Source organism: Neophocaena asiaeorientalis, unplaced genomic scaffold, assembly GCF_003031525.2.
Source record: "Neophocaena asiaeorientalis asiaeorientalis breed wild unplaced genomic scaffold, Neophocaena_asiaeorientalis_V1.1 scaffold124, whole genome shotgun sequence".
Taxonomy (NCBI): Eukaryota; Metazoa; Chordata; class Mammalia; order Artiodactyla; family Phocoenidae; genus Neophocaena; species Neophocaena asiaeorientalis.
Window position 1 is genome coordinate 4,090,730 of NW_020174135.1, and position 14,689 is coordinate 4,105,418.

Sequence of the window (14,689 nt, forward strand, 5' to 3'; positions counted from 1 at the left end):
TGAGCGACTTCCGGCGGTCTTCAGGCCGACTCCTTCGTGGACTGCGCGCCGGACACCATGACCAAAAACCAGGATCCTGGAACTGGATTAGTAAAACCCACATCGAGTTCCCTTTTTCTGTCCCGACTGGCCGGGACACCTATGTGCCTCTTGTTTTTTTTTTTTTTGTCTGTCAGGTCTCGCCGGAAGTTGCTAGGAAATGGGACCGGAAGTCCCGCCCCTCCGCAAGAGAGGAAAACGGAAAGTCGAAGAAGTCAATCTAAAGAAGGGGAGATGCGTCCGGCTGGAAGTGTCTGAGCTGGCGGGCCAAGTGGGGTTTGGGGAGAGTCCCCAAGCGGATTCCTCTGGACATTCCGCCCCTTCCGTGTCCCATGCCTCCTCATCCCACCCCGTCCCCCGCCCGCCCGCCGTAGAGGACCCCCGAGTGCGGCGCGTGAGCGCAGAGGGCAGCGCGGGGCGAGCGGCCGCTGCCCTGGGCCTTCCGGGCCCCGAACGGTGCCCGGCTCTTCTAGGCGCCCGTCTACGGGGACACGGTTTCTCTGCTGGGCCAGGCGCGTGCGCAACCCTAGATGTTGAGGACAATCTGTCGACTCCAAGAAAGGATCCTCGGAGTCACGGGCCGCAGGGAGCCACGAGCCGAGTTCCGATACTAAAGGGGAGGCAGAGCACCGAGTGTGGTGGCCGGCCAGTTTGGCAATAAAAGCCGAAAACGCTCTAGGTGTTTAAAAAGCCCCCGCCGGACCGTTTTTATTAACGGTAGCGACGCAGCGCAAGAATTGTTAGGAAGAAAGTAAGGCACGACCGAAGCGTGGTCGTCCCCGCCGCCGCCTGCCGCTCTTGCGGGAGCATCCGCGGACCTGAAGCTTACAGCCCTTCCCCGGAAACTCCAGATCCAGGAAGGAAGACCGCGGCTTGCAAAGTGCTCTGACGGACACCTATATAGAGATGAGCGGCGACATCCCACTTGCGATCAGCTTGAGACACCGCTTGCTCAGCAGTTTTGACTTTATCTTGTAGGTATAGGGAGAGCTCTTAAATAATTGGATTTGTAAAATTTTAGGTAAACGGAGTTTTTAAAGGATGGCCCTGTAATAATGATGGTAGGCTTTCTAAACCAAACCCATCTCTCAAGGCCAGTTCCAGCTCAACGCTATTTAAGTCAGAATATTCAGGTGATAATAACGTTTTAAATACTGGTTTACAGAGTACTTTTCATAGACATTATCTGGTCGAATTTTGACTGTAATCCACATGAATTCTCATGTCCGTCACCCACAACAGGAAGTTGTAATTTAGAAGAGTTAAATAACTGTTCCAAGATCACACAGCTAGTAAAGGTGGAACTCACTTTTCAAACTCCAGAGTCAGCCTTTTCCAGTCCACCTTGCATCTTTTAATGAATAGCTAGTTCAAGAGTGTTAGTCTTGGATGAGAAGGTGATGAATTTCTCAACACTTAAGAGTAGCTAGCACTGTTTTCCATGCTGAAGAGGCATTCTGTTGATTTGTAGGAGATTGACCTTGCTACCTTTCTTACCCTGGGACCTGAGTTAACATTGTGTCTTCCTTCTTTGAGCAGCGAGTTTATTTTTCTTCTGAGTTTATTTTTCAGTTCCCCATCATGCAGTATTTTACTGAGACAGGACCTTTGCATCATACAGTGACCTTAAGGAAGTCAACCTGACTTCCTCGTGTATAAAATTAGTCATTTAGGGTAAAGTTCTGGTCTTTCGTCATTCTGTTAATAGAAGAGGCTCTAAAATTTCTAAGCCACAGTAATAGTGTCCAATACTGTTACTCTCATTAAAACATTTAAAAGACTGTTCCATTAGATAATACTAACAGCGGTGATAGCTGTGGTTTATTAAGCACCTACGTGTCATGCAATGCTCAAGAGAATCCAAGAATATAGGAAAAATTTGTTTTTCTGTGTCTTATTAGAAAATTTATATATATATCCTTTATATATATGTTATATATATGTATATATATATATAATAAAGCTCCTTTGGAGCTTCTTTAAGACATGTTTGCCAAAGATGATGTCTTTCCATTACTTCTGGCCTCCATTTTTTCCTGATGAGCAGAGGTCATTCAGATGTTTTTCTCCCTTTTATGTTTCCCTGTATGTAATTTGTCATTTTTCTCAGGCTACTTGCAAAATTTTCTCTGTATTTTTGGCTTTCAGCAATCTGATTGTGATGTACCTAGGCATGATTTTCTTCATATTTATACTATTTGGGGTTTTCTGAACTTTGAACACCTGTAAATTTATGTATTTCACCAAGTTTGGAAAATTTGGGACCATTATTTCGCCAAATACTGTTACTTTTCACCATTCTCTCTTTTTCTTTTGAATTTCAATTAAATATATATTACACCTCTTGATATTATACATAACTCACTGAGGCTCTGTCCTTTTTTGTTTTGGTTTCATTCTTTTTCTCTCAGACTTTCAGATTGGATTTTTATTGATCTATTCTGATTCTTTCTTCTGTCATCTCCAATCATCTGTTAAAAGCAGCTAGTGATTTTTTTTGTTCTTAATTCAGATATTGTATCTTTTAGTTCTAAAATTTCTATTTTGTTCTGTCTTACCATTTCTGTTTCTCTGCTGAGATTCCCTATTGGTTCATTTACTAAAGGCATATTTTCCACTGTGTCTTTGAGCAAAGTTATAATAGCTGCTTTGACATATTTGTCTGCTAATTCCAGCGTATGAATCATCTTGGGGTTAATCTTCATTAATTTGCTCTTTTCTCTTGTGAGTCATGTTTCCCTTTTTCCTAAATGCCCAGTAATTCTGGTTGTATCCTAGATATTTGAGTAATATAACGTAGAGACTCTGAATTCACTTCTGTTCTTCTGAAGAGGTTGGTTGTTGTCGTTGCTGTTTTAACAGGCAGTTGTTCTGGCTGTCCTGCTACTCCTTAACTTTGTCTCTCCTGTCATGGTAGCAGCTGAAGTCACATTCAGTCCCCTCAGCCTTAGCCAAGAGGCTTTCGTCCGCCTCACACAGGCATGGTTCAGAGGTCATCCAGAGACCTAGGCTGGGCGTGCAGAATGCACTGCTTCCCCTCTGTGACTGTCCTTTCCTGAACCTCTTCCCCTCACTCTGTAGGAGCCCTGAAGTCTGCCTTCCAGTTTTTCAAGTGGGGTTTTAAATAAAATTTAGATAGCTGCCTTTATTTGACTATAATTATTTAAAATTTGAAAGGAAGCATTGGTCATTTTTGGTGACTAACCATTCTTGATGACTCATTTACTTTAACAGTGTCATTTAAAGTTCTAATTTCCTTTAAGTTAACATTTTCTGCCACTACACTCACATGCCTACCTACAGTAACAATGAGAGTAGGCTAGGAACACTTAACCACCCACGCTAGAATTTTAAATCTAAGTTCTCTTTGCATGCTGTTTTGGTGAATTTCAATGTGGGAGGTGAGATGATGTAAAACTTCATATTTTCTATTATAGTCAAAGGCATAATTTCTCTGACATCTTTTTTCATTCTCAGTAAGAAATTACACTAGAATAATTTTTTAAATAAAATTTTTCCACGTAGTGACAATTTTTTTTCTCTTTAATCTACCTAGTCAAAGAAAGCTCAGAAGCATTTATTTACTTATCATAACTGTTAAGAAATTATAGTCATTAATCCGTTCTCTTCCACATCATGCTGGAAAGAAAAAGAACACTTTGCTTCAGAAAATCTGTATTTCTGGCTTTATTTCATCGACTGATTGAGCCTTTGGACAGCTGAACAAAGAACACCCCCAAGCCAGCCTCAGCCTCCCAGAGCTTGCTTGCCAAACAAGAAAGTTGTTTTGATATAGTAAAGAGGGAGATTATCTTTCTTACCAGTTAAGTGGCCTGCGATATAGAATGCAGATGTTAAAGAGCTGGTCAGTGGAAGAACAGAAATGATATGTGCAGGTATTAGGCCTGGGTTTAAGTTTGCGGCTTGTCATGAACAGCAGTGGTATTACAGGTAGATAATAGAATTATGCTAGATTTAACCATAGGTACATTACCACTGAAACAAATATTTTATTTCATCTTACATAAGTCCGCAACTCATTATTTAACTGTTTATCTACTACATGTTCAGTTAGTATTCAAACTTGAATTGAAACATAAAATTTAAAAATAATAGCTAGATGGCATTGAATACATATAACACTAGATATTTAAAATAGTATAGTATTTAAAAATCATTTGGACCTATCATAAAATGGTATTTGTTTGGGGGCTTGTTGTGGTTTTTTTGGTTGTTTTTTTTTTTTTGCGGTACGCGGGCCTCTCACTGTTATGGCCCCTCCCGTCGCGGAGCACAGGCTCTGGAGGCGCAGGCCCAGCGGCCATGGCTCACGGGCCCAGCCACTCCGCGGCACGTGGGATCTTCCCGGACCGGGGCACGAACCCGTGTCCCCTGCATCGGCAGGCGGACTCTCAACCACTGCGCCACCAGGGAAGTCCGGGTCTTGTTTTTTTAAGTGAGAGTTACTTATCAGAAGTGAGAAGCCAAAATACAACTGTATTATTCGTGAGCTTCCTTCTTACTCTGCGTCTAAGAAACTTACTGAGCACATATTATGGGCCAGGCACGATGCTCAGCACAGCTCCTCAGCTCAGCGGGCTGTCACCCTGCACGAACCGCAGATGGTGTTACCCAGTCTTCTGACTGCTCAAGAGAAGTCATTTGGGTGAGGTCTGCAGATTTTGAGATGCTGGCATCCAATTCAGAAGTGCTTAGAACAACGTGAAGGCCACGTGAAACGCACTCAAGGCAGCCGTATGGGGCTCACGGCTGCTGGTTTGTGGCCCCTGCGCAGACAAGTGCTGCCTGGGAGGATACACAGGCGCTGTTATCAGTCCATGGCACCTCAGCATGACTTGTTTCATGTGCTTTTTCCCAGTGCTAGCTGCTCCCAAGACGGTTTCAACTAGGAACGATGTGAGGCAAAGAGCATAAAGATAGAAGTCCAGGCCAGGGAAAGCCCAAAAATGCAGCTGTGGAACCAAGAGGAGGATTTTAGCGTGCAATATTGAGCACCTACTGTGTGCAGCGCATTTCACTGGACCCCTGAAGTACAGAGATGAGTTGGAAATGGAAGACAAAGAGATTGGAGATAGAGAATATTTAAAAATTTTACCTGGCCTCCTGGCCAATAAGCGGGTAGATTTCTATCACCCGTATGTGTGTAACTGCCCTGAAAATACTTCCCTTCTGACTCCAGATCACAGCAGAACCCAGGTAGGCACCTGGCTTGGGGCCGGGTAGAAAACCCAGATGGACCTGGGAGAGCTAGGGACACTCATCGTGACCCCTAGAGGCAGAAAACCATGGCTCTGCACCCAGACATTCCAAGGTTGGGATCTCCTAGACTCAGTGACCTCAGCCTTTGTCCTGCCTTTCTTGCCTGGTGGTAGCTGAATAATTAACCAGACGTTGCAGGTCTCAGAGATTCAGCAGGAACGTAGATCAGTGAATGAGTAATCTTATAATTTAGCTGCTTGGTAAAACAAACTGATGTTACATTGTTCAGAAGTGGTTACAATACATTTTAACCAGCCTTGTTAATTGACTAATATGAACACCCTTTTAAAAATATAAATGGGGATCATAAACTTCTTGTATATTCAGTTCTTGAGAAGTCTGCCAAATACACCAGTTAGGTCCTACAAAATCCAAAAGATTCTATGTAATCTGGCAAGCACAAGCCAAGCTTAATAGCAAAAAAATATCAAATTCCTGCCCATACTCAACAGACAGCATTTAAATGTTCTCCAGCATCAGAGGAAAAGTGGCTAAAGCGTCAGCTGGGTCCCATTTCTGTGACGCAGTTCAGGACAAGCCGAATTATTGGCCCTCTGGTCCAGCCATTTTAGATGAGGTGCAGCAAGTTTTAAAACTGACATTTCAAGAACCCATGAAGCAATGGAATGTGTTATGCTTGTTTTTTATTTAGAATCATGAGAAACATTTTTAACAAACCTTTAAATTCTTCTCCATTAATGTGATTTAAGTAATTTATAAAGATTAAATCTGTTTGTTTAAATATACTCAACTGTAGAAAAATTGCATTTTTTTGTTTGTTTACACTGTCAAATCCAATCAAGCCAAACAAGATGGTTAACTAAAATGATTAATGAACCCAGCATTAGCTGATGGCTTTAAATTTAGAATGTGTTACTGATGTCAGGGTTGATTAGCTCTCTATCTAAAACCGATGCTATTAAAAGCTTTGAGCAATTTATTAGATGTAGTCACTGAGTACAGTTCCAGCAGGGTGAGAGAAATTCTATCAGGATTAATTCTGCTGTGGCGCATTGACAGGTGCACAGATGTTGAAGAGAGAGCAAGGAGGCCTTCACTGACGGGGCAGGAAGAAAGAAGAGGCTGCAGGAGGGGCAGTCAGTTGGCATCAATTGCAGCAAAGGTAAAGAGGCTTGGAACCTAAAAAGTACTCATTTTCGCACAAGGAATCCCAGATGGCATATAAGCATATGAATATTGATCATTTCCATTTCAGCACTTTTGAAGAAGCAGGAAAAATAAATGAAGGGGAAGCAAGAGGTTAATGCAGTATCAGGCTTTAGTAACTCCTCTGAAAATGAGCCCACAGGGAAATTACAGTAGGCAGTGCTGGAGACCAACATGTTTGTCAATAAGATAAAGGGCACAAGTGGTAAAAGCAGGGCTGATGTAGGATGGACAGTCACCGGATGGGATGACTGTGTGTCAAGCACTTAGAGGCCTAGAGCGCAAACTGCAGTGATTACACCAATCAAATTGCAAGCGGAGAATCTCATCAGAGACTTGTCCTCATCCTGAAGGGTACCGTGAGTCCAGGCCTGGGGCAGCCGCAGCAGGACTCAGGGAAGTCAGGTTGTTGAAGGTGGCTGTGGCTTTAGAAAGGTGTGCACGGTGACACAAAACCATGTCCGATGTCTGCGCCTTGGAAATATTTTATTACTGGTCCAGATGTCCAAGGGAAAACATTATTTTGGGGACCAAATTCCTCTGAATAGTTAGATTTTGTTCCTGCCCAGGGTTGTGTGAAAGGGGATCTGTCAGTAGGTCAGGCCTAGGCTGGAAGGTTCCTACCATGATTAATGCAGCTTAGCCATCTCTAGGAAAAAGGCAGCAAATAATTTGGATCCCTCTATGTAATTCCACCTAACAAGAGAAATAGAGACACTGTTATTCCCATTCAGATGACAGAGGGAAAGTAGTCTACAGTTTAAACAGGAAGACTTGATGACAGAAATTGCATCTGAAGTATGCAGCCTGTCTGGAGGTTACCGGTGTGAGGACCCAGGCTTGTGCAGTGAGGGGTGAGCGCCTACAGGACTCACTGACCTGTTGATTTTCTCTTTCTGAGAGTGCTCTCCATCATCCACAGCGCCCAGCGGGAGCATCATCACACTTTTCCGGATGGTACCCTGGAATATTTTGGCGATGGGTATGGTCGATCCATCTCGGATCATGTCTGGCTCTGTCCCAAACACTGAATGAAACACACGAAAAGAAGGCATTTGAATAAAATAATGACAAGACTACCCCCAGTAATCTCAAATGTAGTGTTTGCTTTGTCTTTTTCTTCTTCTTTGTCTTAACCATTAAATTTGATGCTTGGGTTCAGTAAGCTTCTTGATTTCACATAATTTATGTTCTAAAATCATCAACAGAGCCAAGAAGAAAACCGTGGTTGCCTTCTTTACAGTTATCTACTTTTAAACTTCTTTTATTTATTTTGGTCATGCAGCCATGCGGGATCTTAGTTCCCCAGCCAGGGATCAAACCTGAAGCCCCTGCAGTGGAAGTACAGAGTCTTAACCACTGGGCTGCCAGGGAAGTACAATTATCTACTTTTTAAAAATATTTTTAAATTTGTATTTTGAACTAATTTTATACTTACAGAAAAGTTGCAAAAACAGTACAGAGTTCCCATATATCCTTTACTTTCCCTAATGTTAACATATAACTATTGTACAATTATCAAGAATAGGAAATTAACATTGGAATAATATTATTAAGTAGACTCAGACCTGATTGGAATTTTACCACTTTTTCCCTTTTTCTATACCAGGATTGAATCCAGAATCCCACACTGCATTTTGTCATTGCTTCTGAGTCTCTTCTAGTCTGTGACAGGTTCTCAGCCTCTCTCTGACTTTCATGAACTTGACCCTCTTGTAGAGTACTGATCAGCTGTTTTGTAAAATGTCCCTCAGTTTAGGTTTGTCTGATGCTTTCTCCTGACTGGAAGAAGTCGTGCATTTTTGGCAGGAGCGGCACAAGATGGTATGCCCCCTTCTATGGTTGCTGCATGAATTAAATATTGGGAAGGTGGGACTTCTTTGCTTTTTGTTTGTAACCAATATACAAATAAACAGCTGTACTCAACCGTCACCTGAATGTCTCAGCGTCTGTGCTCAACTTTCAAGGTATCCCAGGAAATAGTTTTAACAGATATCCTAGGGTCTGGAAAGAGATGAGTTCAAACCCTCTAGGCTAGAGGACAAGTTGCTGGTGACAGAGCAGGAGTGAAAAATGAAACAGTTGCAAGAGAGAGCATGCCCGACCTTCTCTACCCGCAGAGCAAGGTGTGAATGTGAATAAAGACGATGGACTTGGTTAGCAGAACTGGTCCAGCACACAAACAGGCCCAAAGGCTCCCATGCCTTCCTGCAAGAGTACGTCAGGCCTTGACATTTCAACCACACGCCTCTCTTCAGGGGCATCACATGTATCTTCCTAACCCTTCTTCCTCTTTTCTTCACTCCAAAATTGGCAAAATGCTGCTACAATTGGGACAGTAGGAATGATTATGCAGAGAAGCACGGCTCTAGGCCTTGGACTTGTCCTGTGATTGTTAATGTCTGTGTCCCTGTAGTGATAATCCTGACAGTGAGGGCTCCAAGGAGGTCTGGACCCCCAGTTCCAGCTCCAGCATCTCTGGGGGTATGGCCCAAGGCCCAGCTGTAATATAGCACATAGTCTATATAAACACTTGCCAGTGTCTTCCCGCCTAACGTTTGGAGAGACCCCAAAACTCCCCCTGCTTTTAGGAGAGCCCCCCACTTTGCAACTGTTGGCAGTGTCCCATTCCTGCCGCAGAAAAGACTGGCTGTTCCTCCTCCCCGGACAGCCAGAAGCCCAGGCCTGTGTCCCTGCTCACCAATCATGTATCCTGTCCAGGACTTTGAAATACATGAAGTCAAAACAGGCACCGCTGAGGAAATTACAAATAAAGCTATTCCCTACCTCTGGAGAAGCAGAATGGCATTGTAAAAAGACCGCTGGTTTTAGAAGCGGATAGGCTGGAATTGAGTTTCTCGTGTGTTCTGTAATTTTATACAAGGAGCACATACGCAGGAAGCTTCTTCAGTGCAAAGCTCACATGGCCTGCCTTGGGGCTGTCTGCACCAGCCAGGCAGTCCATCATGGGCTTGGGAAGAACACGACCACACACAGTAATTAAAGACCCAAACCCATGCCAAGACAGGTCCATGGTTCAAAACTCTCAGGGGAGACCCTGTGTTCACCGAAAACCCAAGCAAGGACGGCCAAGTTTACACACACACACCCCATCCAGGGTGAGCGTGGCTCTTGGAGCGAGGCCTTTATGTAGTGGGTCTCGTTGTCTGCTTCATGCTGACCCGAAACCACTAAAACCCACACCTCCTTGTGAGCAGGAAGAACAAGTCCCCGCAGGGTGGCCCATGTCAGCTTGCTCACTGCACTACATTTGAGCTCCTTCACTGTTAACCCCAGAAGATTTCCTTTACTTTCATGCAAGTTCAGCTGTGCCTTTAAAAGGATGTTTTCAAATGTTGGTCATCATTTCCAGGAGTACTGGAGGTTTTCAAGTCCATCATTTTGCCCCAAATTCAAATCTGGTGTGAGCTTAAACCCTGGCTTTGCCACTAATAGCTGGGTACCCTTCAGCAAATTACTGAAATGGTGAAGGGCATTGGTGCTGAAGAACCTAGGGGCAGGTGCTGAAGAACCTAGGGGCAGGACAGGAATAAAGACGCAGACGTAGAGAATGGACATGAGGACACGGGGAGGGGTAAGGTTAAGCTGGGACGAAGTGAGAGAGTGGCATGGACATATATACACTACCAAACGTAAAATAGATAGCTAGTGGAAGCAGCCGCATAGCACAGGGAGATCAGCTCGGTGCTTTGTGACCACCTAGAGGGGTGGGATAGGGAGGGTGGGAGGGAGGGAGACGCAAGAGGGAAGAGATATGGGAACATATGTATATGTATAACTGATTCACTTTGTTACACAGCAGAAACTAACACACCACTGTAAAGCAATTATACTCCAATAAAGATGTTAAAAATTTTTTTTAATAAAAATATAAAAATATCTGAAGTCCAACCTGTTTTGATGGCTCTTTTTGCCGCAAGATACTGATTATCTCTGATATTTGCAACCCACGGGTGTAGTCCTAGCGTCATAGATACAGTCATCTGGTTGGAGCTATTTCTTTTGGAGAATATATAGTCAAGATGCTGCTTCACCTAAAAGGAACATTTTCAGGTGGAAAAGAAAATTTCAAGTTATTCTCTCATACCATGAACGTACAGTCGTCTTTCAACAAGAAACTGATGAAATCTCAACCCAACAAATTCAAGTATTTGGGTTTTACCTTAGTTCTTCCGGAGGGATGGCGTGGAGTGAGCAGGGCTCCAGGACTGGGAGCTTCGCCAGTGGGAGGAACGCGAGCTCTCACTCCCCTTCTGTCCCCAGATCCTCCAATCCCAGCTCTGACCCTCCCTATACTCACCAGGGTGTCTGACTGTTAACGTTTGGTTATTATGAATTTTGGTAACTATGAAACACAATACAAGTACAACTTCTCCATCTGACGACTGACCACTCTTTTTGGACTTACCAGTACCTTAATGACTCTTATGGGGAATACCATGCATTTGGAAATTTCTGAGAAGTGGAAGCAGTTCCAAGCTAAGCTGTGAAGGACCCGTGTCATCAGCGCCCTTCTCTTTCTTGGCTCTGTTCCAGCTGCTACTCAGGCAATCCTCCAAGAACAACTCCATACTCTAAAATAGCCCTTCCAGGGACTTCCCTGGCGCTCCAGCGGTTGGGACTCCGCGCTCTCGCTGCCAAGGGCCCAGTTTCAATCCCTGGTCGGGGAACTGGGACCCCACAGGCCACGTGGCGTGGCAAAAAAAAAAGAAAAAAAAATCCTTCCAATATTTGCTTCAACCAATATTAATGGACGCCTGTCATGTGGCAGGAACTGTTCTGGGTGCTGGGGTCACAGCTGTGAGCATGACCAGGACGGTCCTGCCCTCGTGGAATTTATATGTTGTAGACAGAGGGACAAAAAGGGAGGGAGCGAGGAAGGATGGAGATGTAATCAGCACTGAGAAGACAATGAAAGGGACAGTGGGATAGACGGGGGTGGGATGAGGTGTTTCCTGAGCTTATTTATTCAGAGTCTACTTTCTGTTAAACGAGGTAAACTGATGACTGGTGGATAACTGAGACATGCACTCCCTCCAGATAAGGAACGTTTTCATTAAAATGGCTGCTTTCAGAGTGTAGATTTCAGACATCACAGACAAACTGATCACTGCAGCTTGAGATGTCCCAGCTCAGCCCAGCCGTAGGCAGTTAGCTTCTCCATATGGGTGTAAAACCAATCTTGCCTTCATAGCTACCATTTAATTTTTAAAAATTTCCCATCACTCCAACTCCAAACGGTTACTTATCTGACTACTATAATTGCGTATAATTGAGCAAAGAGATTTTTACCGAACAAAAATTTATAAGTTTCTTGACATTCCCTTTTGTTCCAGTCCCTTTTGTATTGGGAAAAAAAAAAAAAAAACTTCAATGCAAACAGCTGAACTGCCCGCTAAACTGTGGTGTGCGGCGCTCAGAAATGGCACTGCCACTGGGCGGGAGAACAACGCACGCTGGTTACCTGCTTCTCCACCACAGATATATTCATGTGAGGGACTAGACGGATTGAAAATTTTCCTATCACTCGGCCAGGGATGACTGTTTTGGCTCCAGGCTCATGAAACGCGCCCTCGATCCCATGAATAGAAAGAGATGGGTATCTCCACAGGTGCATCAGAAGTTCCTCCTAAAGTAAAATAATCATTTTACTATATAGAGGAGTGTTTAGTTAAAACCCAGTTGAATTATATTGCTTGTATCACCAATTTCTGTACATCTGTGACACCATTCATAACAAGTTAATTAGCACCTTACTTAGATATGTCTGGACTAATAGTACAGGTGGACTTTTCCCTCAGGACCTGAGGCCCTCTGCTGCTTTCACCTGCCCTAGCTGCTTCCACTGACAAGGGCCCCTCACCACTCCAGCTCTGAAGTTTGCAGTTAATAGATGGCACAGGGGCCCTTTCCAAACCTGGGGTTCAATTGTAAATTTCTATCCCCAGTCATTGCCATGATAACTTATATGCTAAGTGCATTTTATTTTCCAGAAGGTTTCAAAGAAATCTACAGACATTTGAGCCAGTGGCCACCAGAGAGCTAGACTGAGGCCAGAGACATACTTCATAAGAGTAAACTCCCCACTTGTATTCGGCATTTTTCCCTCTCCTGGAGCGTCTGCCCAGGAGCCAGCCAGAGCTACCAAACACCACAGCAGGCAAGGGTCTTTTTTGTTTGTTTGTTTTGGGTTTTGTTGTTGTTGTTATTTTAAGGAGGAGGAGAAGTAGAAGGGAAAAGAACAAAATCTAAATTTACCAGTAGCCAATGCTTTGGGCTCTGGGTTTACTTACTACACTCAAACAGCAACGTAGCAATTTACACATTAGCCCCGTAAAGCTCTTGGTTTTGTCTTTTAAAAAATGAATAATTAGGGGTCTTGGAGCTGAAATGATCTCAGTCTATTCTCAACCTTTAAACAGACAGATAGGAAGCTCAGCCCACTGGCTGAGGGCTGGCGTGAGGTTGAGTCTCATAAGCCAGTTTGGAAACGCACGGCTGTGAAGCGAATCACTGCCCTGTGGTTAGGCGCCTGAGGCCGGTGCCAGACGGACCCCAAGAAAAGGACCAGTTGATCTAGACCACGAGGACCACGAGGTTTCGTGAAGGGAAACCTGCCCCTGATTAGCAGGTGCTCTCAGCTCTGAGATGTGCAGAACAGCAGCACATAGCAAACTAGGCACTGGGAAAATACGGGTTTTCATCGTTCCGCTTTCAGGTTACCCGTCAACGTGTGACCTACCTTGGTGTCAAACAGAAATTTCTTAACCTGGCTGCTGTTCCGGTACTCCTCGAGGTCCAGATCGATGGCTTCGTATGTTCTCTTTTCCTCCTCTGTAACAGGAGCCAGGTGGTCATAGATTCCAGGGATCAGAATTCGACCAGAAGAGTCCACCAGGCTGCCTATGAGAGACACACAGGAGACAAAGGCAGGTGGAAGCTACAGGTGCGTGGGGTCCTGGCCCTGGAGCAGAGCCTCAGGGACCCTCCTGGGGCTGCAGCGGACCTGCGACCGGCCCTGTGACTGGCCCTGGGCCCTACAGCAGAGCCACTTGTCAGTAGCTCACGTCCCAGAGGTGACAGTGGGAGAAAGGAGCCAGTCACCAGGAAGACTCAGCCTGCGTCAGACCCGTTTTAACGTCCACCTTGTCGACAGAGGGATGGAAACACACGGCTCTGCAATCAGTTACATTTGGAGTGACTTACCTGTGTTACATGCAAGTTCTCAGCTACACTCTTACATCATAAACAAGGTTCCTTTTTTAGTTTTATCTTATCCTGAGTTAAAAAGTAATGTGTTCATTAGAAAAATATTTTAAATATATATGTATGTGAATATACGTACAAACCTGAGAAACTGAAAGTCATCGTTCCTTCTCAACCTCTCTCCCCTACACACACCACAATAATATAATAAATACTCATCTTTAATCAAAAGCGTAACAGCCTTGAGGTCTAGTCTATGAGCCACGTCATAACCATGAAAGCTTTCATAGTGGTGAAGCAGATACACTGCTCTGTTATGTGTGAAAAAGTTTGGGGATTGACAGCGATGAGTGAAAAATCATCAACGAGCATCTATAAAAGAAGTGGATGCTGATGACACGGATGGATGGATGGATGGATGGATGCAGAGAGAGATAGGTAGATAGATGGATGGATTTAATTGGACAATGAAGGAGCAGGAAGCTCTAGAATAAAGGTGATACTGAAGACCCAGAGGCAACCTCCCAACAGGTCGCCCCGTGGGCTGGTGGTTCCCTGTCGGAGGCTGCCGAGGCCAAGGGGATTCGGGAGGGCGTGGCCAAGGTAGAACTGTGTCAATATGGAAAAAAGAGAGATTTTTGCTAATTGATCCCCAAAGAGGGAGTGCTTTTTGGCAGTTTGCCCAAAAGGGGCACGTTGTAAAATTTGCATAAAGTCGCCCTTGGGACATCACACCTGGCTGTGGGACACAGCTAATCAGCAGACCTGCTGGAAGAAGTCTTAGGATGTACGTGACCATTTCTGGTTTGTTTATCTGCTTCACCAAATGCTCCATAGCTCATAAGGTAAAAACCATAATGCAACTACCATTAAAGAACAAATTTTCTTTGTTCTTTAACGGTGAGAAAGGTGAGAAAGATCCAGGTATTGCGAGGTCTGAGGCTTATGTAACCTGGAAACCTCTTTTTTAAAAAGA

The 14,689-nt window shown here is 44.3% G+C and overlaps 1 protein-coding gene and 1 long non-coding RNA gene across 5 annotated transcripts in view; one reads left to right on the forward strand and one right to left on the reverse strand.

Annotated features, from left to right (window-relative positions):
- Positions 1-228: 228 nt before the first annotated feature.
- LOC112406135 (uncharacterized) lies at positions 229-8,418 on the forward strand. The gene is made up of 3 exons (XR_003004492.1): positions 229-1,013; positions 6,340-6,442; positions 7,409-8,418. It is a non-coding gene; the product is annotated as an uncharacterized LOC112406135 (long non-coding RNA).
- Positions 4,447-14,689, reverse strand: part of CNDP1 (carnosine dipeptidase 1) — a 32,992-nt gene continuing 22,749 nt past the window's right edge. For 2 of the 4 annotated variants that reach the window (XM_024754830.1, XM_024754832.1), the window contains exons 8-12: positions 13,250-13,410; positions 11,972-12,136; positions 10,400-10,541; positions 7,366-7,513; positions 5,947-7,182 (exon numbers count right to left, since the gene is read on the reverse strand). In XM_024754830.1, the coding sequence (XP_024610598.1) occupies positions 7,116-7,182; positions 7,366-7,513; positions 10,400-10,541; positions 11,972-12,136; positions 13,250-13,410 (683 nt within the window). In that variant the 3' untranslated portion in view covers positions 5,947-7,115. Of the gene's footprint in view, positions 5,013-5,946; positions 7,183-7,365; positions 7,514-10,399; positions 10,542-11,971; positions 12,137-13,249; positions 13,411-14,689 lie in introns of those variants that run through there. The other 2 variants (XM_024754831.1, XM_024754833.1) reach the window with 2 other exon arrangements.